This window comes from Arachis duranensis, chromosome 1 (assembly GCF_000817695.3).
Source record: "Arachis duranensis cultivar V14167 chromosome 1, aradu.V14167.gnm2.J7QH, whole genome shotgun sequence".
In the NCBI taxonomy this organism is placed as follows: domain Eukaryota; kingdom Viridiplantae; phylum Streptophyta; class Magnoliopsida; order Fabales; family Fabaceae; genus Arachis; species Arachis duranensis.
In genome coordinates this window covers 90,370,361-90,393,831 of record NC_029772.3, presented here as the reverse complement: position 1 = coordinate 90,393,831, position 23,471 = coordinate 90,370,361, and the positions used below count along the sequence as shown (strand labels likewise).

Below are 23,471 nucleotides of genomic sequence, written 5' to 3'. Positions count from 1 at the left end.
ATTGAGAATATGAAAGAGTAAATGAAAAGTAAATAACAAACTATATTGACTAGTACCGGAGGTAGACTCTTCTCAAAAGCTATAGCCAAAAATCTTCAAATCCTAATTTATGAATGTCAAGAAGAGAAAACCTAGGGGAGGAGTAAAATCAGATCTAAAAACTTGAAATTATGCGGAATGAATTATTTTCTTCTGTCTCTGCATGTTCCCTAGCTCTAATCTGTGTTTCTGGGCCAAAAACTGGGTTGAAATGCGGCCCAGAATCTATGCCAGCGACTTTTGTAATTTTGCAGATCGCGCACGTCACGCGGCCGCGTCGACCACGCGTTTGCGTCACTCAGCGTTTTTCGTACCACGCGTGCGCGTCGTCCACGGATTCGCGTCGTTCGTGCAGCTTCCAATCCGCGCGGTCGCGTCAAGCACGCGAGCGCGTCACTGTGATTTCTTCTATTTCGCGCGGTCGCGTGAGCCATGCGACCGTGTGACTTCTCGCTGATCATATCCTCAATTCCTTGTGTTCCTTCCACTTTTGCACGCTTCCTCTTCATCCCTTACGCCATCCTTGCCCTATAAAGCCTGAAACACTTAACACACAGATCACGGCATCGAATGGTACGAAGGAAAATAAAAATATACAACTAAAAGGTTTCTAGGAAGCAAGTTTCCAATCATAGAATATTTTTAGGAAGGAATTGTAAATACATGCAAATCATATGAATAAGTGGGCGAAAACTTGATAAAACCACACAATTAAACACAATATGAATCATAAAATAACGGTTTATCAATGACAGAGAAATTTTCTATTAGTTTAAGATTGTAACAGCCTAGACCACCCACTAGCACGATATTGTCCGCTTTGGCACACAAGGCCTTACGGTTTTGCTTTTGACGATAGGGATGTTAGCCGAAGCCCCCCGTACTCACTCATCAAAACACATCATGCTAGGGAGAGGTATCCACACCCTTATAAGGCATGCTTCGTTTCCCTCCCCAACCGATGTGGGACCTTACAAAGATTACACTATATTATCTTTAAGTCTATACATTTTCACATTAGTCTTGAAAGTACTTACAGAGCATATCCAAGAGCCTGTGTCATGGTGTATATTTTTTGCCAATGATATCGTCCTTATGGAAAAGTCAAGGGAAGACTTAAATAAGAAGTTAAATTTATGGAGAGAAGCTTTTAGAAGTGTATGGCTTACGCATAAGCCGTAATAAGATGGAATATATGGAATGTAAGTTCCTCACTGAAGAGGAAACCTTAACACAAAGGTGAAGATTGGAGAAACATCATACGAAAAGTTAAAAATTTTAAGTATCTTGTGTGCATCATACAGGATAATGAAGAGATTGAATAGGATGTAAATCATAGAATCCAAACAGGTTGGTCAAAATGGCAGAGTACATCTGGTTTTATATGTGATAAAAAAAGTACCTTTAAAACTTATATCTAAATTCTATCGCACTGCTATCAAACCGGCTATACTTTATAGTACATAGTGTTGGACGGCTAAAGAAGAGCACCAACATAAGTTAAGTGTGGCAAAGATGAAGATGTTAAAATAGATAAGTGGCCATACGCGATTGGATAAAATAAAGAACGAAGATATAAGAGAGAGAGTTGAGGTAGCATCTATTGTGGAAAAAATAGTAGAATCGTGCTTTAAGTGATTTGGACATGTGAGAAGAAGAGCGACAAAATACCCAGTCAGCAGAATGGATGAGATATAAGATGGGTAAAGGGTGAAAGATAGAGAAATACTTGGGAATACTATCTATGAGTTGGTCAAATGAGATCTACATATAAACGAGATCATTTTAGACATGATACATGATAGAGGTCAATAGCCTTTACCTAGTGAGACGTTTTTTGTTGTTGTTGTATACTATTGGTATTTTATTTGCTCATATTTGTGAGAGAATACTTTTTGTTTTTTTATTACGGCGAAAGAGAATACTCTGATTTCATGGATTTTTTTCTAATATAAATTATGAAAAATATTTATTTTTTCAAAATTCATTTCTAAACTTTATTTATCCAAATGCACGTTTTTTTGTATTTGGGCAAGTTCGCCGCACCCCACGGCAAACTCTATAAAAATTAGCAAGTTCAGCTTACACCCGGACGAACTCTATAAATTTTATAGAGTTTGCCTTACTCTCCCAGGAACTCCACTTTAAATACATCAAATTGAATTTGAAAAGTTAACAATGATAAATATTATATGGTCTCCAAAGTACATAAGGTAGCGTTTGGTAGAGAGACAGAGACTGAAAGACTGAAACTAAGAGACAGAAACTAAGAGACAGAGACAGAAATAAATTTTAGTATTCTGTTTGGTGCAAAGTAGGAGACAGAAACTAAAACAAGAACGAAATTCTAATTTAATTTGTACAAAAAGTAAAATTGGAATTAATTAATTGAAATGAGGATATTTTAGGTATAAAATGTTATTAAAGTTTCAGCCTCTATCTCTAAAAATTTCAGTCTCTTGTGTTCTCACTTTTTGGAGGTACTGAAATACTGAAATTTTAGGAATAGAGAAAGAAATTTTAGTACCAGTCTCTAAGCCAACAAACATGATAATGAGTCTCAGTCTCTCAGTCTCTATCCTAGTGTCTCAAAACAAATGCTACCTAAGAGTACACAAGAATAAGTTGTACTTTATTTTGGGAAAATAGTTATTTTTTTTATTTTGAATTAAAAAAATATTTGTTAAATATAACTTATTTCAGTGCACCTATATATTTTTTAAGACGATAATAATGATTGTCATAGACTTAGAGAACTATAATAGTTTGGACAAAAATAATATATAAAAATAATATTAATATATTGTTATTTAAATCTCAGAAAAATCATAATATTTTTTATAATTTATATTAGAAAAAAATTCCTGATGTCATATAGCAGCCGAATAAAAAGCCAGATGCAACACGATTTTCTTTTTTACTCACAGGTGTGGTAACTTATGTATTACAAATTTACAACTTTTAACAAACTCAGATCTAAAGTAGTCTTGTTGAGCATTTGAGCTTCCAATAAATTATACCTTACCGATTGCCTCAATTTAAAGTAGCCTTGTCAAACATTTAGATGAAAATGCTAAAAACAAAACCTATTAAGATGCACTAAGTCACATTCATCTTACAAATCAAGATTCACATTAATCTTACATAAGATCAATCCCCCAACCATAACATTATACAAAGATAGAAGCTAGAACCCAAAAACAAATAAATATTCAGATAATAAGAATCTGCAAGCTACAACATCAAAAAGAGCAAATTGAACTAATAAAAGTCAGCAAATTCAGAAAATAGGAAACAATCAGTTTTCATTTATACACCTGATAGTAAAAGCCTCACACCATTCATTAAAAGAGTCATAATCTCGTATCAACAAAACAAGTCCCTAAAGAGGGACATCCAGAAAATCGAATTCAAAACTAGGAAAATAAATCTAAACCCTAAAATCTCAAATTAAGAGAAGTTCATTTAGCCTCCAAATCCATAGAGGGTCCTGCCCTGCCTCTTGAGTGCGTAGACGACATCCATGGCAGTAACTGTCTTACGGCGAGCGTGCTCGGTGTAAGTAACGGCATCGCGAATGACGTTCTCAAGGAAGATCTTGAGAACGCCACGTGTCTCCTCGTAGATGAGACCGCTGATACGCTTGACACCACCACGCCTTGCAAGACGGCGAATGGCGGGCTTGGTGATACCCTGGATGTTATCCCTCAGAACCTTACGGTGGCGCTTAGCTCCTCCCTTTCCGAGGCCCTTGCCACCCTTTCCTCTTCCGGACATGGTTGATAGCTTTTTGTTGAGGCAAATAATACGATGTGGAATTAATGGGCAAAATATGATGAGTTAAAATGTGGAGGATCTGCGAGGTTTTATAAGGTATGATGGTTGGGTTGGGTAGTGATCTTTGTGACGGAGTTGTTTGTAAAGGGGGATCGTTGGATTTGGATTGCTTCATTTTGATTGGCTGAAATGGTAATGGAGGGATAGCGGGGGATTTGAAAATTTGGAATTATTTAAGGGTAAAACCTTGTATATGTTGTGTAACACCTATTTTAAATCTACGTACTAAATTCTCTAGTTCATTAATGTCATGTATGTTTTTTTTCATCTTGGTGTAAAATGTCATATATGTTTTGGCTTACTTGTACGCTAAATTGGATCATTGTGTATATTTATGGTCGAAAATCTTTTTTTTGTCACTAACATTTTGGGCCAATTTCAGTCATCATAAACATTTTTTTTTTAAAAGGAAAAAAATTTACTCAGTTTCATTATAGAGCTTGGTCTCCATTCAGTCATAAACATACATGGGTTTGAGAATCTCCATTCTGAAATGAAAATATACAAAGCAGAGAAGTAGAAAATTCTCCATCGTGAAGAACAAAGTTAGTTTTTTACTAACGAATGAATATTATAATAAAACATAGAGCAAAATGCAGCTAACGTGCCCAGTACTTTTCCTTAATTCACAAAGATTCAGAACATAGTTCAATTCCGAACATACACAAAAAAAGAGCAAGATTGTTTCAACCAGTGCAGACCAGGCATGAACCTTCAAGAAGGTACACTCATTAATAATAGACAATTATCACCAAATATGCTATAATTGATTAATTCGTCATAGAATTGGAGAACTGAGGCAGAAGCGGAACATCATATACTATTATAAATTTCGTATTGCAAGAAACCAGAGCTACAATCAGATTGAAACAACAACTTCTACCTATGACTAATCCACAATATAAACTCAGAGCCAACTAAAAGCATTGTTAAATACTCAATTGAAGAGCTAGTCCACAATATAATATGAACAAAAGCATATTCATCGAAGCGGAGACTATAATAAACTCTAATTCCGTAAACAATGCTAAAAATCCCCAATTTGAGATGAGGTTTAGCCTCCAAAACCATAGAGAGTCCTGCCTTGCCTCTTGAGTGCATAGACGACATCCATGGCAGTAACTGTCTTGCGGCGAGCGTGCTCAGTGTAGGTCACGGCGTCACGAATGACGTTCTCAAGGAAGATCTTGAGAACACCACGTGTTTCCTCGTAAATGAGACCGCTGATACGCTTCACACCGCCACGCCTTGCGAGACGGCGAATGGCGGGTTTGGTGATACCCTGGATGTTATCCCTCAGTACCTTACGGTGACGCTTAGCTCCTCCCTTTCCGAGGCCCTTACCTCCCTTTCCTCTTCCAGACATGACTGATGCTGATGGACGCTACTCCGAAAGAAATACAATGAGTGACGAGTGTAGTGAGAAGTGGGAGATGAAGTTGGGATCTGGAGCTTATATAACATGAGACGATACACTTGCTACCGTTGGATTCGATGCTTATCCGTGTCATTGAGTTACTTCCACGTTTTCACCGTTGGATCTGAAATGCTTCGTTGTGATTGGACATATACGGCAAAAACTAATTCGTGGAGAGTGATTGGGTGCGCGGGATTTTTGGTCTGAAAATAAACCCCGTTTTTTGGACTGAAGTAGTGATAATGGGCTAAAAAAAAGCCCACCCATCTATCGTAAAATTTGTAACAGAAGCCCATATCAGCAACCTGGAGGAGAGAACAGGGGAGAAATATTCCTTCCCAATCAGATCTCTCTCTGTTCGCAGCGCAATGGCCAATTCTTGTGCACCCAACTCACTCAGAAAACAAATCACCCACGTCATTTTCGACATGGACGGTCTCTTGCTCGGTACCTCTCTCTACTATACACTACTCGTATGTGATACTCTCCATTTGTCTCCAGCTTCGTTCACTCTTATTAGCTTTGCCAAGTTTAGGATTCTGAATCTGCTATTTTCTTTTCTGTTACATTACTTGCATAAGTCATGCATTCAACAACTGCATTTCAAGTGCTATTGCTAGGGAGATTTATGATTATGATGGAGAATTACGCTTTTTTGCAGACACGGAGAAATTCTACACTGAGGTTCAGGAAAAGATACTAGCCAGATACAACAAAACATTCGATTGGAGCCTCAAGGCCAAGATGATGGGAAGGAAAGCAATAGAAGCTGCTAGGGTCTTCGTTGAAGAGAGTGGAATTAGCGATTCTCTTAGCGCCGAGCAGTTTTTGGTTGAAAGAGAGGAGATGCTTCAGGAATTGTTCCCAACAAGTGAGCTCATGCCAGGTATATTTTGAAAAAATGTAGATTGGACCTCTTTTTCTATTTAACATTCCTATCCCTAGTAACTATGGAAACTAGAATTCTGGAATTGGCATTTAAGATCATTAGAGAATGCTATCAAACAGGCATTGTTAAATAGATGCCTTTAATAGCAGTAGCTTAGATCGGGACACTTTTTTGTTTTGCAATATCAGTAAATTAAATCAATGCCGCCATGCTTGGCTGCTTTGAAACACATATCTTAGACAGCGGTGAAATTGGCTCTGCTGTCAAGGGTTAGTTTTCTGTTTTCATATGCAACCATGCTTATATATTGTCCCTGTTTGGTTTGTATATTATAGGTGCTGATCGTTTACTCAGACATTTACATGCAAAAGGTGTTCCGATTGCCTTGGCAACTGGGTATGTTTTTTTTTTATTCTTATCGTTTTTGTTTTGATGTATAAAGAAGAGATTGTTTTCTGTCATGCATCTATTGGGAAGGAAATTTTTTTATGAAGTTGTATTGAAATTTAATGTACAGTTCTCACAAGCGACACTTTGAATTGAAAACTCAAAGGCATGGTGAACTCTTTGCTTTGATGCATCATGTTGTTCTTGGTGATGACCCTGAAGTTAAACAAGGCAAACCATCTCCAGATGTATTTCTTGCAGCAGCCAAGAGATTTGAGGTATACCAATTACCATGTTATGAATACCTTACAATTACCAGATGACAAAAATGACTGCAGATTGAATGGTTACAATTGACTTTTCTTTTTCCTAATCTGAACTTGGTATTGGATTCGTTTTTAGTTTTATTTCAAACTCTGTAGTTAGTAGTCGTATATGGTGATGTTGTAGTTAATGTTCAGCTGGTCAACAGGGTGGACCGGCAGATCCTTCCAACGTTCTTGTTTTTGAAGATGCACCTTCAGGAGTTCTTGCAGCTAAAAATGCTGGGATGTAAGTAGATTGAGCCATTGAAAAATATCCCTGTCTTTTCTTTTATTTTCATTTTTTCATCTAAACAATTTTTGTTTCCAAAAACATTTTCCGACGTTTAATAGAATGGATATAAGTTGATAGATTTATCAGTTCCATATGTCGCATTATTGCTTCCTAACAGTTATTACAGATTGCGTCTTTATATTGACTTTATGTCACTTTGAATTAGGATCATTTCATTCTCTGCCTCTTTCTCTAATCTCTAGTATATACGATACACCACACCGTTTTGCAATATGTTTAGTATGTCCTAGGAGTGAAAACTATGAATTGTAAATATTAGTGTTCACAGGCAAGTTAGCGGATTTGACTTCCACCTTCTTTTATATTCTAATGATGGCTTAAGTTTGAGTGGAAGCTAAGCTAATTTTTAGCGGCAGCTGATAAGTTCTGCCAACCAGATGCAATCACTGAAAAAAGGGATCTGTTGAGTCTGATAGATCGTCCCAACTGTTCTGTTATCAAAGTAGGAATCTGTTATTGCTTACTTAATTATGAATTGATTTCTTACCTATAAACATTCCAAGAATTGAAATCCTCCTCATTTGTTAGCTCTGAAAGTTTGAGGTGGCTAATGGCTTGCATGGTATTGGTGGAATTTCAAGCATGATAAGCTCTAATATTTTAAAAATTATGTTACAATATTTAGTTTCAAAAGTTAAGAACTTAGTACTCCATCTAAGTCTAACTCGTGAGCGGGCTGATAATATCATTTGAAAAATGAAAAGCAAAGTGATCAATCAAATCCCATGCTTAACAGAAAATGGATACAAAATTTTGTCTGATATTGATCTGATGGTAATATAGCATTCAATGTGATACGGGTACCTCTGAACACTATGTAATGATGGTGGTGTTTTTACTTGTTCCTATTTCTTGCCTAAATCAATATTCAGTTGCATGTTGTTTGGATAAATATAGATACATTGTGCAATTTGATGTAGTAGTAGAGATTTAAATTTATTCTTGATGTTGATCTCTTTCTGTTACGTGTCTGTCACACAGGTTTGTTGTTATGGTTCCGGATCCAAGACTGGACAAGTCTTTTCATGATACAGCAGATCTAGTCTTAAACTCATTGATGGATTTCAACCCTAGTGAATGGGGTTTACCACCCTTCTAAGATAATGGAAGCTTAAGTTAAACCTCCAGATGCCGTACAGTTTCCACTGGGGTCAGAAAAAAGCTGGCACCACTGATGTACAACTATATTTATGACTCATTAATCCATTTCCATAGAATGTCAGTTTCTGTCTTTTTTTTTTTGCTGCATTGTCAGCTATTACATTGTTTGACGTTCATATTCTGTGTTCTTGATAATACTGCTACTAATAATGTTGCCATCACCTTTCACCAATACGGCTTTAGATTTGGGACCATGGTCTATGTATTTGCTTAGTATTACATATTTCCTTACGTATGTAGCATAAAACGTGAATGTATTTGATGTCAAAACTCTACTATATAGGCTAGTAATAATTAAGTTGCCTAATAAAACAACGGTTTTCAACTTTCATAGTTTATTTACAGATTGAAACGTAACTGGAAGCGGGTGTTAGCTGGTTGGTTATCCTATTATAAAATAAATGTCGGTTTGATTATTACTTTGGTATATTTAAAATTTTAAATACAATCTATTTGTTTTGAAAAAAAATGTTGACTATTTTGAAATAAAATAAATAATAAATATATTCTGAGAGAATAACTAATGCACTGCTTGTTGGTAATAATATTTCCAACTTGGTAATTAGTGCAACTTTATTGGCTTTTTGTTGGTTTTTATAGGTCATAAAAACCTCATTTATGTTACTTTAAACTCAGTTGTCTTGTTTGGAGCTTTTAAATAAACACTACCTTATTATATTTACTACTAATCCCTGTGTTCCAACTTAGTAGCCAAGTCATTTGGAGTGGGAGGTTGACATGCAACATCTCTATCATTAATTTTGTACAGAGATTAAAATTAGGAAATAGAAAATAAATCTTTTGAATAGCAGAAGGGGTATGTTATGTTATTAATTTTGTTCAATAGCAATTGGAATGTCATTGTTCTATTTACACATAAAGACTTACTTGAACTATTCAAACTAAACAAGGATAATGTAACTTTCCCCTTCCCCATTAATCATGTATATCAGATTCCCCATCCTTCTGTCTGCTTTTCAGTGTTCACTTAACTGTTGACTTGTTGGCAGTGGTCCTCTACATTTATCTTCCTGTGGTCCATATTTATTGATTTAAATAAATTGGAGTAAGATTTTGCCCCTGGCCTTTAGGTTTGAAAGCTAATTTAGAGGCTCCAAATTTAAATTGGTGGTTCCATAACTTGTCATCTGGTCAGTTAAGACCTGGTAATGGATAGATAAAAGAATCTCTAGAGTTGGATGTAGGATGAGAAATAGGGAGGAGCATGTGGGAAGATATATATGTTAGTAGTGGTTCACATGCACATGAACACAATATATGTTAGGTTCATTCGGAAGTGTTTTAAGATATAAAGTAGAGTCAGTGATACTAAAATAATGAAAAAATAAATTATTATTTTACAATTTTTTAAGGTCTGTATTTGTACAATATACTGTATCAAGATATTTTTAATTAAAATGTTTGTTTGAAAATGAACTAAATAATAATAGGGGAAATATTATTCTCTTAGATCATACGTTTAATTCATGCTTTAAAAATATTTACAACTAATCATTTTAATTTACAATATTAAAAATTATATTAAAAAAAATTAAAAAAACTAAGTTATAAGTAAACTACTAATTATATATAGTGTGCATAATAAAATAAAGGAAAAGTATGAGAAGTCAATGGAATACTTATACATCAATAGGTACAATAGAGGTTTATGGAGTATTAAAGATATAACCATTTGTGTTATCTTTTTTCATCAGTTGAAATTTTTGAGATGAGTGGTATCATAACATGTTATTAGAGTGCTAAATTCGAAATATCAAGAATTCGATCCTTAGTGAATCCTAAAATTAATTTCATCTCTTGGGAAGATGTTTATTATAGTACTCGGATGGTTATAAATAAATATACTACAAGTAGCATGTAACAATCTTTTTAGTAAATAGAGGAGTGTGTGATTCTTATGCTTATTTATTATAGGGAAGGGGGAAATTAGAGAGATAGGGAAATGGATATGTAGATTGAACCCTAAAGATAACAAATCTTGTCACATGAACCAAGAGATGTGCCACTGGAGTTAAACACAGTAACAAGGAGATTGTGATTCACATGATCTAGTTAGAAGAAAATTCCATTCACAAGTGACAGACACTTAAATGGAGTTCAGATTCGCGACAGATTAATTTTGGTTTGTTGAAAGGTGGGATATCATGAAAAAAAAAAAAGCCTAGAAGAAAATTCCTGGGCAGGCCTATTTAAGAGAGCAAATATTATATTGTTTCAAGTGGTAGTAAGCATTCATCATTTCCTGTTAAAGTCCAGTAATTAAATATAGAAGTTTTTAGTTTTTGTATAGACATAATTAAAGATTTGATCGACGACCAACTAGAGAACAAGAGAATCAAAACCACTTGTAGTGAAGGGCACTGGAAGAGACATATTTAATTTGACTCATTACTATTTCAATACTAGAAATGATACATAATCAAAGTATATTGTTATTTATTTATTTGTTACTATTTCAAACTTGTCATCAAAGGAAAGTTGAAACTAAACTTGAGTGCAAAACGAGATAACTCAAGAGTTGTATATATTTTCTATTCATAAATTAGAACCGTACCTAAAAGAAAAAGGGTTTTTCCTATATAGTACGTCGTTATCAGTACATTTATAATCTTGGATATCTTCATGTAATATGTATATAGTTTAAAATGCTTAGGTTTTTTTGGGGGATTGTTGAGGGAATTTGCTTTCTTCCTAATGAAATTAGGATTGCTATATCCATTGACGATTCATTAAGAATTGAATTCTCTTATTAAAGGCATACTGTAATACTGTATAATCCTATCTATATATTAGCGAGCTAGGGCAACATTGTTATCGATAAAGAAAAAGTAAAATATACTAATAATTGATCTATTTTCCATTTAGTTCTTAATTTAGATGTATTTTATACGTCTAAGAAAAATCAATTTGTAATTAGTTAATATTAATTAATATTTTATTATAAAAATATTTTTTTATCTTTTTTTTCAGGATTTAAGATTTAGGATTAGAATTTAAAATTTAAGATTTACAATTTAAAAAGTAAAATGTATGGTTTAAAATTTAGGATAAAAAAAAATTTAAAAAAAAATGACCCCTAATTGAGCTTGTCTAAGAATATATAATGATGTGCAAAAATCATTTTTAAGGAAGGAGGGGGACATAAAAAGGCGTTTTTTTTTCTTTTTTTCTTTCATCTAAGGAACATTGAAGATGCTACTTGAGAAACTGTGCGAATGAAGTAGGGTGGAGGAGTTGTCCATGAATATGGAAATGCATCAATGTCAAAGCCTAAATGATCCCTTGTGTGCACTTAACCTAGCAAGGGAGCAAATATGAGAGTGTTCCACATACTACATTGTTACTTTTTAATGACATGCATATTGGACCATTATACTACTATAAGCTAACAAAACACTACTACATACCACTTATTATTAATAATGGAGCTTTCATATTCATCTATCTTAATGCATGCCAACTGAAAACGTATTATGTGAACATTGATTTAAGAAACAGTTCTCTTTTTCTGTGGTAAAAAGAATAAAATAATGAAACAAAGATATCGTAGCCCAATGAATCAAACGTAACCAAGATGCAAGCTAAGAGCTTCATTCAAACCCCTTTTATTCATACAAATATATATAGCCAGCACACACTACTGAACCAGAATTTTTGTATGTATGGACTCATTCCCCTATGCATCATCAACACACATATTTTCTTTCTAGCCTCCACCGTCCAATTTATTTGAGTACTAGTTTCTCTACTATCTTTACTTCTACATGCACACAACATATTCAAATCATTACCAAATTAATAAGCAACAACAACCAACTGATGAAGAAGCTACTCATTCCTCTCTTGTACTTGTACCTTTCCTTGACCTTGAGTTTCCCTTCGCTGGAACAATCCGGATTCTCTTCGCCACACGTACAAAATCCCTAATTATTATTAGTAATTTAGTATTATAAATAATATCCAATTAATTAATTAATAATTACCGGTAATTTTGAACAAATAAATAAAAAGAAATTAAGAGAATTGAAGCTTACTTCCAAGAAAGGTCACCGGCAAGAAGAAGATCGTTCTCGATATCTTCATAAGCAATAAGGTGACCGGGAATGGCGTTTGACAGATCAAGATTATTATTATTATTATTATTATCATCATCATAGTCAGAGTTTGCTCCTGTTCCTGATGAATCTGCACCGTCCACAAACATCTGCCGAAGTGCCTTTGCTAGGCTCTGGTAGCTGCCGTGGTTATGGAGGCTGATGCGGTGGCAGATCGAACGGCCTTCGAGAACCACCGTGACTGCAGGCACTACTGTGGAAACTAGATCGTCGTCTTCGAGGCCAGGGAAGCCTTGCAATTTGCCATTCTTATTACCATAGAAAGGCAAAGAAGAAGAAGGATTAGTACTATTATTGGAAGGTGCAGCACCGATCACGATCTGTCTTCTACCACTACTTTCTTGCCATCTCCGTTTCAAGGAGGGGTCAAAACTGTTCATCATATTGGACAATACTTGATGATGAAGCTAGTAGCCTAGTAACTAGAAGAGAGACACGCACACGCACACGCACACCCACGCGCACAAGAGAGTAAATGATGGATGTAAATATGAATGCAGGAGGGGATGGTATGTTATGTAGCTTAGGTATGAAAACTGATGGAAGTGGATCGGAAATTAAAGTAGTGAAAGTGAAAAGGGGATTTAATGTTAAGAAGAAGAATGGAGTTTGGTAAAAGAGAGTTAAAGAAGGCTTTAAATTTGTTCTGCTAGCTCTTGCTGGGGGCACTGCATGTATGTATGTGACTTCATATACTTCTTCTTCTTCTTGAGAGAAGAGAGAGAGAGCACAAATGTCGGAAGGGATCAGATGGGTGTCTATATGCACGACGCACCCCAGCCTCCTCCCTCCCACTACCTCTAAATGAGTATAAAAAAACTGTTCTGTTCGAGTTATAATTTATTAACAAATAATTTAATTATTTAATTATTTTTAATTATTAATTTTATATTAATATAATAATTACATGTATATTTTTATTTTAACACAATAATTACATTAAAAATATTAATTAAAAAATTAAAAAGATATAATTTTAAAATTTTTAATACAATTATTATTACGGTTGATTTAGTTTTTTCTATTTTCAAGCCCATTTATTAAAGCATACGTCCCCTAATGATAACTTTTCATTTTCTTCTCTTTCTAAAATATCTAACTCACTTCTCCAACTCTACGTACTGTTTTTTTTTTGAGTTTCTTCCTCACCATCAATCACACTTCTCATGCTTTTTTTTGCCCCTTCCTTTCTTCACTTAACTGCACTTTTCTCTGATCTCTTCCTCCTTTTTTCCCTGGCTTTAATTAATTTGTGGAAAACAGAGAAAGGAAAGAGGCAGAGAGCTAGTGAGAGAGAATGAATTAAGTTAGGCAAGTGGGTAGTAATTGTAGGTAGGGAGAGGACGAGATCGAAGAGTGTGGGGATGTTTGCTTGTGATTGCAAAAGAAGGTGTTCCCCATAAAATAAATGCATCCATTTCTTTATTCCATGCACTCCTCCTTAGTTTATCCTAGAATTATTATTAATATATATATTCATTAATACTAAGATGATAAAAAATAATAAATTCAAACGATTTAAATTTATCTTATTTAATATTTATTTATTGTAACGTACATTAAATAAAATAAAAAATATTAAATTTTGATTATTTTTAATTAATATTTTTTTGTTATTAAATATTTTTAACATACATTTTACCTAACAAGTGTTTTAAAATTATTTATTACGAAAATCTTATATATATAGTTGGCAGTCATATCAATTTAATTGGATCAGTTAGTTAAATATATAGAAGGGGCTATAATAAACTATGACCAAACTCAAAGCTTGGCCTGAAGGCGATAGTTGCCACTCCTAGTCATATATCATATATCATATATATTATAACAAAAGACAATATATTTTAATGTATATATATTTCAAATTTATTAATTATAGATCTAATAATAAAGCTCAATACAATTTTTCTTTGTTTGGGTGCCAGGGTATATTTTGTTAGGCACATTTATTTTCAGAATATTATATATATATTGCTTAATTTTTTTCTTTGAAAAAGTCAACATAAAGTTCTAAAACTTAAAAAATTTGGAATATTGAAATGTATATAAGTTTTTAAATATTTAAATGTCTGAAATTTGATTAGTAGCTTGTTTTTACAAAACCGATGCAAATATGAATGCAACAGCTAATAAATGAAAAACAAATGATTGCTAGTTTTAGTTGCATTTGAATGTAGCAGGTGATTGTTGTGAAGACACAAGACTAATTTAAATAACTATTATAGTTTAATTATCATGGGGATGGACATAAGAAAATGAATTAAAGCGTAGAGATAAAGCAATGTTATCTTTGCCTACGAGATTACAGTAGTACATACTAATAAATTAGGGTTAAAACAATCTTGAAATTTGAAGTGTGAATTAGTAACAGTGGGGACGACCGCGTTGCAGTCGCGGAACGGTTTGCCAAGTTGAGGAACCCCAAATATGATGTGTTTACTAGCTATCACTCATAGCTGTATTTCACACCTATAACTATAATAGAAAATGTCAGGTAATCAAAATAAATTAACACAAAATAGTTAAAATTTATCTAATTTAATAATAATTAATAAAATAAAAGTTAAATATAATTTACTACCTCGTTATTGAAAACTCGAATTTCAATGTTTTTTTAGGTAGTGTTTGGTGGAGAGGCAGAAATAGAAATATTAAGACTGAGAGATAGAAACTAAGAGGCAGAAATTAAAATAAATTTTAGTATTTTTTTTGTGCAAAATGAAAAACAGAAATTAAAATAAGAACAAAACTCTAATTTAATTTACACAAAGAGTAAAATTGGAATTAATTAATTGAAATGAGAGTATTTTAGGTATAAAATATTATTAAAATTTCAGTCTCCATCTCTAAAAATTTTAGTCCCCTATATCTCTACTTTTTAAAAGTACTGAAATATTAAAATTTTGGAGATAGAAACAAAAATTTTAATATTAAATCTCAATTTCTCAATCTTTATATCAATCTCTCAAAACAAACACTACCTTAATTTATGAATATTTTATCTTGCTCTAACTACATATATACTGTTTCCAAATGTGTGAATGGCCTCGTAAGAACATACACATTCATGATTTCAAACTCAAAGTTAGCCTCGGCCAAGTTTCAAGGTTAAAGTTGATTTTGTTAACCAATTTGAATTAATCAAATGTAAAATTTACTAGTTCGTTAAGTAAGTATAAAGATTTAAATTTTATTTTGTGTATGTAACAATTTATTATTAGAGACTTTTTGAACATAAACTCCGATTTGACTTAATTGAGTGCAAAATTTACTAACTTTTAAGTTTGCGACAAATTAATTTTTAGTTTATTCAAAGCAGAGATACCATGAAAAAAATTGTTGATTTTATTTACCTTACTAATTACTGTTAGAGACTTCTTGAACATGAACTCTAATTTCATACTATAGGTGAATTATAGTGTATAGAGTAAAAAATTATACAAATTTAAAGATATGCATTTTTGTTCATACATTATATAATACATGGCTTGAGTAATGTAATGATAATGTAAGAAAGAGAAAATAAATTTGGTAATTATTACAATATAGTTAGAGACTACTATTTTTATTATGGAACAGTAAAAATAGAATTTTTGAGAATTAAAGGATGACCTAAGATTGTGTTAAAGTTTTTTTAGTATAATATTAAATAAAAATTATTACAGAACATCGTTTATACTACATGTAGAATAAAATAATTTTAGATATAAATTAAATTTTTTTTTAAAAGTAACAGTTAAGACATTGTTTTTAATTAAATTTGTTCGAACAATTTAAAAAAATAATTAACAAAGATAATACTAATTTAATATTAGCTGAATTTTTTTTTTTTAACAAGTAATTAGTATGCAAAAATAATGTTCTTAATTTTTTCAATAATTTTACTTCAAATAAATTAGTATTGGTTCTTTTATTAAATTATTTTTAAAAAAATAAAGGAAATTTGTCACTTTATAAAATAGGATTTAACTATTTTGTCTCTTAAAAATATATGTTAATATCATAAATTAATTCTTTTATTATAAACAAAAAATTTAAAATTTTAATATATTTATTTTACATTTATTAAATACAAATATTTAAAATATTTTACTAATAATAATCTTATTTTGTGTCCAAAATATACATATTAACTAATTCCTATAAAATATACTATAACCTAAATTATTCCTTTTTTTATTAGAGGTTAATATATTTAATATTTTAAAATATTTAATGCTAATTTGATAATTTTAAAAAATAGTTTGGGATATTACTTTCTTAATTTTCTAAATAAATAAAATACACATTAAGATAAATTATATATAATAATAAATATTTGGTTATATGTATATTATTTGATTAAACTATCGAAATCGTATAATCCGCTTCAAACTATAAGTAGAAGAAATATATTTAATTATAATGAGTTTGACTTTTTTCATATTAGATATATTATTTTTGTAAATTTATTAGATTTTATTAATTAAAAATCAAGTGATTTAATAAAATAAATATACCGAATGATTTTAATAAATACAAACAACAAATTATTGAAAATTAAATATCTTGTTATTAAAAAATAAAGAATAAAAAAATATTATACTGATATTAAGTGTTAACCACTAAAATTATTTTTTAACATCATATAAATATATAGACAAAATTCTAATATTGTTTTCGCCTCTTATTTTATTTTATTTTATCTTTTTATAAATAACAGAACCTAAAATAAGATGAAAATTGAAGATATGAATTTTTCTCTCTCAATTTAATTTTTTGAACAGTTAAAGAAATTATTCTATCTTTTTAGTTTACACTTAAGTTTCTCAAAAAAATTTTAAAAAAAAATATTCATCAAAAAATTTAAAAAATAAAGTGCTACAAGATTAGTTTAAAGGTATTTATATCTCTTAAGTTTAGACCATAACTCGTAAATTTACTAAAATAAAAAATGGATCAAATCATAATTGGACCTAAAATAAATAAAATAAAATAAACATAAAACAAATAATAATAAAGTGATGCCTATTTGATCTACCTTAACTAATGAGAATCTTTAATACAATTTGTAAAAAGTAAAGCGTTTAGGTTTTTATAATCGTTAATCGTTATCTTACCTAATTCTTGATATATTTCCTAAACAAATGATTTAGCCATGTTTACAAAACTTTTTTTTATTTTCTTAGTTGTTACTTTTGTAAGTGGAGCAATTGATATATGGCAGTTTTTAGTTTGTCCCACAGAGCTTGTATTATTCCCTTTCTCCTAAAAAAGATTCGTCCTCGAACCTGCATTAAAATCAAAAGAAGATAGGTCAAAAACATTAAAAGTAGATGGCACATATATTCCCTTGAAAAGTCAGTCTTGTAAGCATTGTCATTGATTCTTTCTAGCACATGAAATAGACCATCACTCCTAGAGTCTAACTTGAATTTTCTTTGAGTAGGAAACCTCTTCTTGTAAGCATTGTCATTGATTCTTTCTAGCACATGAAATAGACCATCACTCCTAGAGTCTAACTTGAATTTTCTTTGAGTAGGAAACTTCTTCTTTCTCAAATAAATCCATAGCCAGCCACTAGATTCAAAGACAAGTTGTCTTCGACCTTTATTCACTATTTGAACGGTCAACTTGTTTTTCTTTTTAATTAACTCACTTGCTTTCAAGTGCATTACTTTAACCTTTTCAGCTTTATCTTCAGCATCCAAACTAATAAAATCACTCAAAGGTAAAAATAATAAGTCTAAAATAGTTCAAAAGGATTAAAACCATACATAAGTTTAAAATAAGAAAAAATTATAGAAGAATAAATGGTCCTACTATAAGCAAACTAAATAAAAAGTAAATAATTTTTTCAATTTTTTAAATTCTTACCAACAACAACAGCATGTAATAAGATCCTTAACATTTGATTTACTACTTTAGTTTGACTAGAATAGAGTATAATAATTTTGTGCTCAACAGATCCCACAACACTTTCTAAAAAGGTTAAATTACACAATTGGTCTCTACACTTTCAGTGAAATTACAAATTGGTCCCTACATTTTAAAAGTTTGCAATTGGATCCCTAAAGAAAATTAAAATTTGTAATTTAGTCCCCACCGTTCAAAAAGTGTTTGATTTAACAGAATATTTTCAGTATATTCTCTATTTTAACAGAATATTCTCAACATATGCTGAGAATATTCTGTTAAATCAACACTTTTTGAATGATAAGGACTAAATTATAAATTTTAGTTCTCTTTAGGGACCCAATAACAAACTTTTAAAGTGTAGGGACCAATTTATAATTTCACTGAAAGTATAGGGACCAACTGTATAATTTAACCTTCTAAAAATTATTCAAAAGTTTTATGTTATGATCAGAAATAATAGTTTGGAGAACATTATGTAAGCACACAACCTCTTTAAAAAAATAGATAATATTTATTGCATCATCAGTTTTGTGGCATATAATAAAATGAGCCATTTTACTCAACTTATCTATCATAACAAAAATATTATTTTTATATTTCTTAGTTTTAGGAAAAATAAAAACAAAATTCATACAAAAATATTAACCTATAAATATACAAAAAAAGATAAATTAAAAAATATAAATTATGTAATAAAGATTTAAATTTAGTCTATTCACATACAAAATATTTTATCTTATAAATTTTGTACAATAAAAGACATTAAAAAAAATTAGGCACCAAAATATTTCTATATCTCTTTTATATAATAGATAGATTATGATTATTTGATGTGATTTGAATTAGTAAATATCACATATATGTTATCATATGATATATGACTTTGTTGCATATAAAAAATATATTATATGGCTGAAAATTGTATTTAAATTAAACAGTGAAAATTGAGCTATCTAATTTTATTTTGTTTGAAATCTTGTATTAAGAATTTACTTGTTAGATATATAAACTTGAAAAACTATTTGAAGTAAAATTAAAATCATCTTTCTTCCGTGAAGACAATATAATTTTAATAATAAAAAAATACAGTTCATATAGTTTGACTAAGTTATATATCATGTTAGAATAATTTCTGTTAATTAATAAAAATTAAACATAAATTTAATAATGTCTTAATTTTGTTTGACATGTTTAATTATTTTCATGTAAAATGAAAAAAAAACTAATAAAATGTTAAAATGTTTATAACAAATTAACAATACATGTTATATTATAATTATTTTTTTAATATACACTTATAAATGAATATTTAACAATTTTTTATATATCATACGAATACTATTTCTTTGTAATTATCATTTAAAAAGTTGTGAATAAAGACGTAAAGAAAAAAAGTGTGTTATTATTGTTTAAATAGTTAAATATGTATTATTTTACCATCATATAATTATAAATTATTTAATCTATTAGTATATTATATTAAAAAAAAAAAGAAAATAAACTTGAGTCAATAATCTGAATCGAGAAAGTCATATTTAATAATCTATAAATAATTGTACGTATTACCATTACAGTCTTTGCATTTATATTGAAACTCTCTCTAATAAACGAAAAAAGGACACATGTCACTAATTTTAATCACAAAAGAATATCCGTATAAAATTTGTATAAAATAAATCTTTACACTAGTGTGACCCTAATTTTAAATCACTTCTAATAAGCTTTTGGTAAATCGTTGATACATAGTACGCCATCATGACATCATCTATGTATATTGTGTTAGAAAGCTAGTAATATGAACAAGCAAAGAGGCTTGAATTTGAATCAGCACAAGAGCGAGACCAAAAGCACAAATTAAATTAAAAATGGTGACAAGCTTTGTTGAGAACGCAAGCAACGCGTTGCGGTTCAACTTGGGATCTTAAATCCCTCACTTTGGGATTCGATGTTGTGTGGAGTTCGTGTCATTTGTCTCTAGAGACTAGAGAGACATTACACTACATTTTATTTGGGTTGTGTGACACCTGAGTGTCCAAATTTCAAACCCAACCCTTAGCACATGAATATCTTTAGTGCTTTCTATGTATTGGTTTGAAATTATCTATCTTAATTATTGCTGATTGGCTATTATGTCTCGGTATTGTTTATTCATGTATTTGAATATAAGAGTAGACACCAAAAAAGATTTAAGCGTAAATGGTTGAGCTAATAGGTAGTCTTATATACCTAACAAGCACATCGATCATTATTTGTACTTATCACAATAATATAAAAAAAATTTCACTAAATTAAACAATTTTATAAAGTATATAAGAGCTTATTTTTTAGGTTTAATAACTCCCTTAGTCGTTATAATTTCACCAAATTTGTAATTGATTCTTTATATTTTTTTTCAGTTGAATTTCTATACTTTTTTTAATTTTGTAATTAGGACATTCTTAATATAAAAAATATTAAAATTAACTAAATATTTCTCTAAAAATTAAATATATCCACAATTAAAAATCTAACTAGATCTTTGACTATATATTTTTTTAAAAAATATTTAACTAATATTAATATTTTTAACATAAAAATAGTCTAATTATAAAATTAAAAGTAATATAGAGACTTAATTAAAAATATAAAAATCCAATTTTAGATTTATTGAAATAATAAAGTTTAACAGCATAATTAAACTTAAACCTGGTTTTTATATATAAGTAGTAGTTTTGCAATATGAAAATAGTGAAATAAAAATATTTAAAAGTAATTGCATTTTTTTCTTTTTTAGGTTTCAAATTGACATTCTTAATGGGCTCCAGAAATAGGAGACAATTGGAAAGTTGTCAGGCCCATTAAATATACAAGCCCAAGCCCAGTACAGTTCTCACAAAAATCAAAGTATTGTTTATCCCTCTTTTTGGTTCATTAAACCCTAACTTCAGCTGCCGTTGCCACCAACGTCAGCCATTGTTGCCGCGTTTCAGGTTTTGCGATCTCCTCCTCCAATGGCGGTGAGTAACTTCCTCTATCAATCCCTTTAATCTTCTTCTCTGTATTGCATTAACGCTAGACCACACTCCTTGAACTCACGCGATCTTTGTTGCACACTGAAATTTGCAGACTATACCAGTGAATCCGAAGCCTTTCTTGAACAATTTGACTGGAAAACCAGTTATTGTTAAATTGAAGTGGGGAATGGAATACAAAGGTATGCTCCTTTTTTTTTCTCTTTCAAATTTTTCTACTGTTATCGGAAATACTTTAAAGCATGATTTTAATCATCTAGTGGTTATGTTGTTTTTTCTCCAGGTTATCTTGTTTCAGTTGATTCCTATATGAATTTGCAGGTGCATTTTCTGAATCATTCCCTATTTTGTTTGCTCTTGTATAGTTTACTCATGTTAGGGTTCTTAGTTCCTAGCTACTGACATTGTTTTTTGTGTGGATGGATCTCTTTGTAGCTTGCCAACACTGAAGAATACATTGAGGGACAATTTACCGGAAATTTGGGAGAAATTTTAATCAGGTATGCGTTCTATCCAGATTTTGTATATGTTGATGCATTTCCTTGTTTTGCTATAGCACATATATATTAGTTTTATCTGTGATTATGAGTTGTGACTTTGTCATGAAAATGAAATTGCTGTGGCCTGTTTGATTTGTGTTTGACTAAACCTCTTGAATGGAAATAAGTATGTTTTGTTTTATTATTTTTATTTCTAGATGTAACAATGTTCTCTACCTTCGTGGTGTGCCTGAGGATGAGGAAATTGATGATGCTGCAGAAGACTAGAATGATAAAATTATCTCATTGTTATAACATAATTAGAGACCTCTTAAATTCAGGTTGTGTATTTATGTGTAGAGATTTGGATCAATATAGGTTGCCTATGTTCTGCTTGTTTAGACCTCTTGATTTCTACTGTTTTGAATTTGATTTTTCCTAGTTTGAAAAAGTTGAAGTAGTGGTCTGATCTGGTCTGGTGCTGCTATGCTTTCTTCTTGAATGTTGCTGCATAGTTGGATAGTCGTGTTCTCTATTGGAAAGTGAGGTCTTTCTTATAAATGTTCAGGCTTGTATATTGGGTTAAAGTTTTGTGTGATGATAAGTGATAACCCATATTCCATTGACAATTTGGTATATAACCTTGCCGTTAGAGGTTTTGGAAAGGTAAATTCTAGAACTGATATTGATTTCTAAATTGACTCTCTTGATTCTATGATAGGTGTTTTATGTTTATCACTATTGGTCGTTAGTAATTTCAATTTGTTTTAGCCATCAGATTCTTGCGATGCGGTAATAATTTATTGAAACGCATTCATAAGAGAGCTAAAATGTCTGTTAGGCATTTTTCAACATGGATTTGGATCCTCTAAAGTTTGAATTTCACTTGAGAGAGAAAAGTGTAATATTTCACCATTAATTTTATAGGTAGAACTAAGAATAAATATGAAAGAGAAATTATTCAGGGTAGAAGATCACACTTTATTTTCTAAAGTGAAATTCAAACTTTAGAAGATCTAAATCCTTCAAACATATCTTATCATTCTAAGCTAATGAATAAGTTTTGAAAGAAACTTATTTTATTTTGGGATTAATTACGTTTTTACTTGCAATTATCTCGTAAGTATGATAATAAATAATTATTTATACAACATAGGTTAAATGAAGCCGAAGTATTGAGAAAAAAATAAATTAATTAATTAAAACAATGAAAATCATGTTCATGGCGTGGTATCTAGTATCTACCAACTACCAAGAAAATAAAAGTGAATGGTTTGGTAAGGATTAAGACTGATCGCAATATCTTATGGGGTGTGCGCCATGCTGGGCCAGTAGCTGTGTCGTTCACATTTCTTTTTTCTTTTTTCATAAAACAACATATTTTGTTTTTTAAACTTAGTGGCCATTTTCTCAAAGTGGTATTGAGGTTCCATAATGCTAGTAGGAATGTTTGGTAGGTTTATAAACTGTAACTTAACAGAATCCTCTAGCAGCTTCTGCGGCTTTCCACGTGATTATTGAACTTTAAGTGTTAACAAGTTTGGTGGAAAAGCTTGGGGGATGATTATTTGAAAGAAAATCATTCTTCTTTGTAGT

At 30.8% G+C, this 23,471-nt stretch overlaps 4 protein-coding genes across 4 annotated transcripts; 2 read left to right on the top strand and 2 right to left on the bottom strand.

Annotated features, from left to right (window-relative positions):
* Positions 1-3,327: 3,327 nt before the first annotated feature.
* LOC107460065 (uncharacterized) lies at positions 3,328-5,293 on the bottom strand. Its single transcript, XM_021143897.2, is given in 3 exon segments — positions 3,328-3,817; positions 3,819-4,101; positions 4,945-5,293. Coding segments are annotated over 3 exon segments (894 nt in total). The 5' UTR covers positions 5,243-5,293; the 3' UTR covers positions 3,328-3,504.
* Positions 5,294-5,608: 315 nt separating this feature from the next.
* On the top strand, positions 5,609-8,679 carry LOC107460073 ((DL)-glycerol-3-phosphatase 2). The gene is made up of 6 exons (XM_016078396.3): positions 5,609-5,740; positions 5,955-6,179; positions 6,518-6,578; positions 6,700-6,847; positions 7,042-7,121; positions 8,169-8,679. The coding sequence occupies exons 1-6, from the start codon at positions 5,662-5,664 to the stop codon at positions 8,284-8,286; spliced, it is 711 nt and encodes a 236-aa protein (XP_015933882.1). The 5' UTR covers positions 5,609-5,661; the 3' UTR covers positions 8,287-8,679.
* A 3,275-nt stretch (positions 8,680-11,954) lies between these two features.
* On the bottom strand, positions 11,955-13,247 carry LOC107461242 (auxin-responsive protein IAA33). The gene is made up of 2 exons (XM_016079728.3): positions 12,404-13,247; positions 11,955-12,292 (listed from the first exon to the last, which is right to left on the bottom strand). Exons 1-2 carry the CDS (start codon positions 12,865-12,867, stop codon positions 12,202-12,204), a joined length of 555 nt encoding a protein of 184 aa, XP_015935214.1. The 5' UTR covers positions 12,868-13,247; the 3' UTR covers positions 11,955-12,201.
* An 8,026-nt stretch (positions 13,248-21,273) lies between these two features.
* On the top strand, positions 21,274-22,504 carry LOC107460080 (probable small nuclear ribonucleoprotein F). The gene is made up of 5 exons (XM_016078406.3): positions 21,274-21,381; positions 21,491-21,578; positions 21,680-21,717; positions 21,832-21,896; positions 22,094-22,504. The coding sequence occupies exons 1-5, from the start codon at positions 21,376-21,378 to the stop codon at positions 22,161-22,163; spliced, it is 267 nt and encodes an 88-aa protein (XP_015933892.1). The 5' UTR covers positions 21,274-21,375; the 3' UTR covers positions 22,164-22,504.
* Positions 22,505-23,471: the final 967 nt, after the last annotated feature.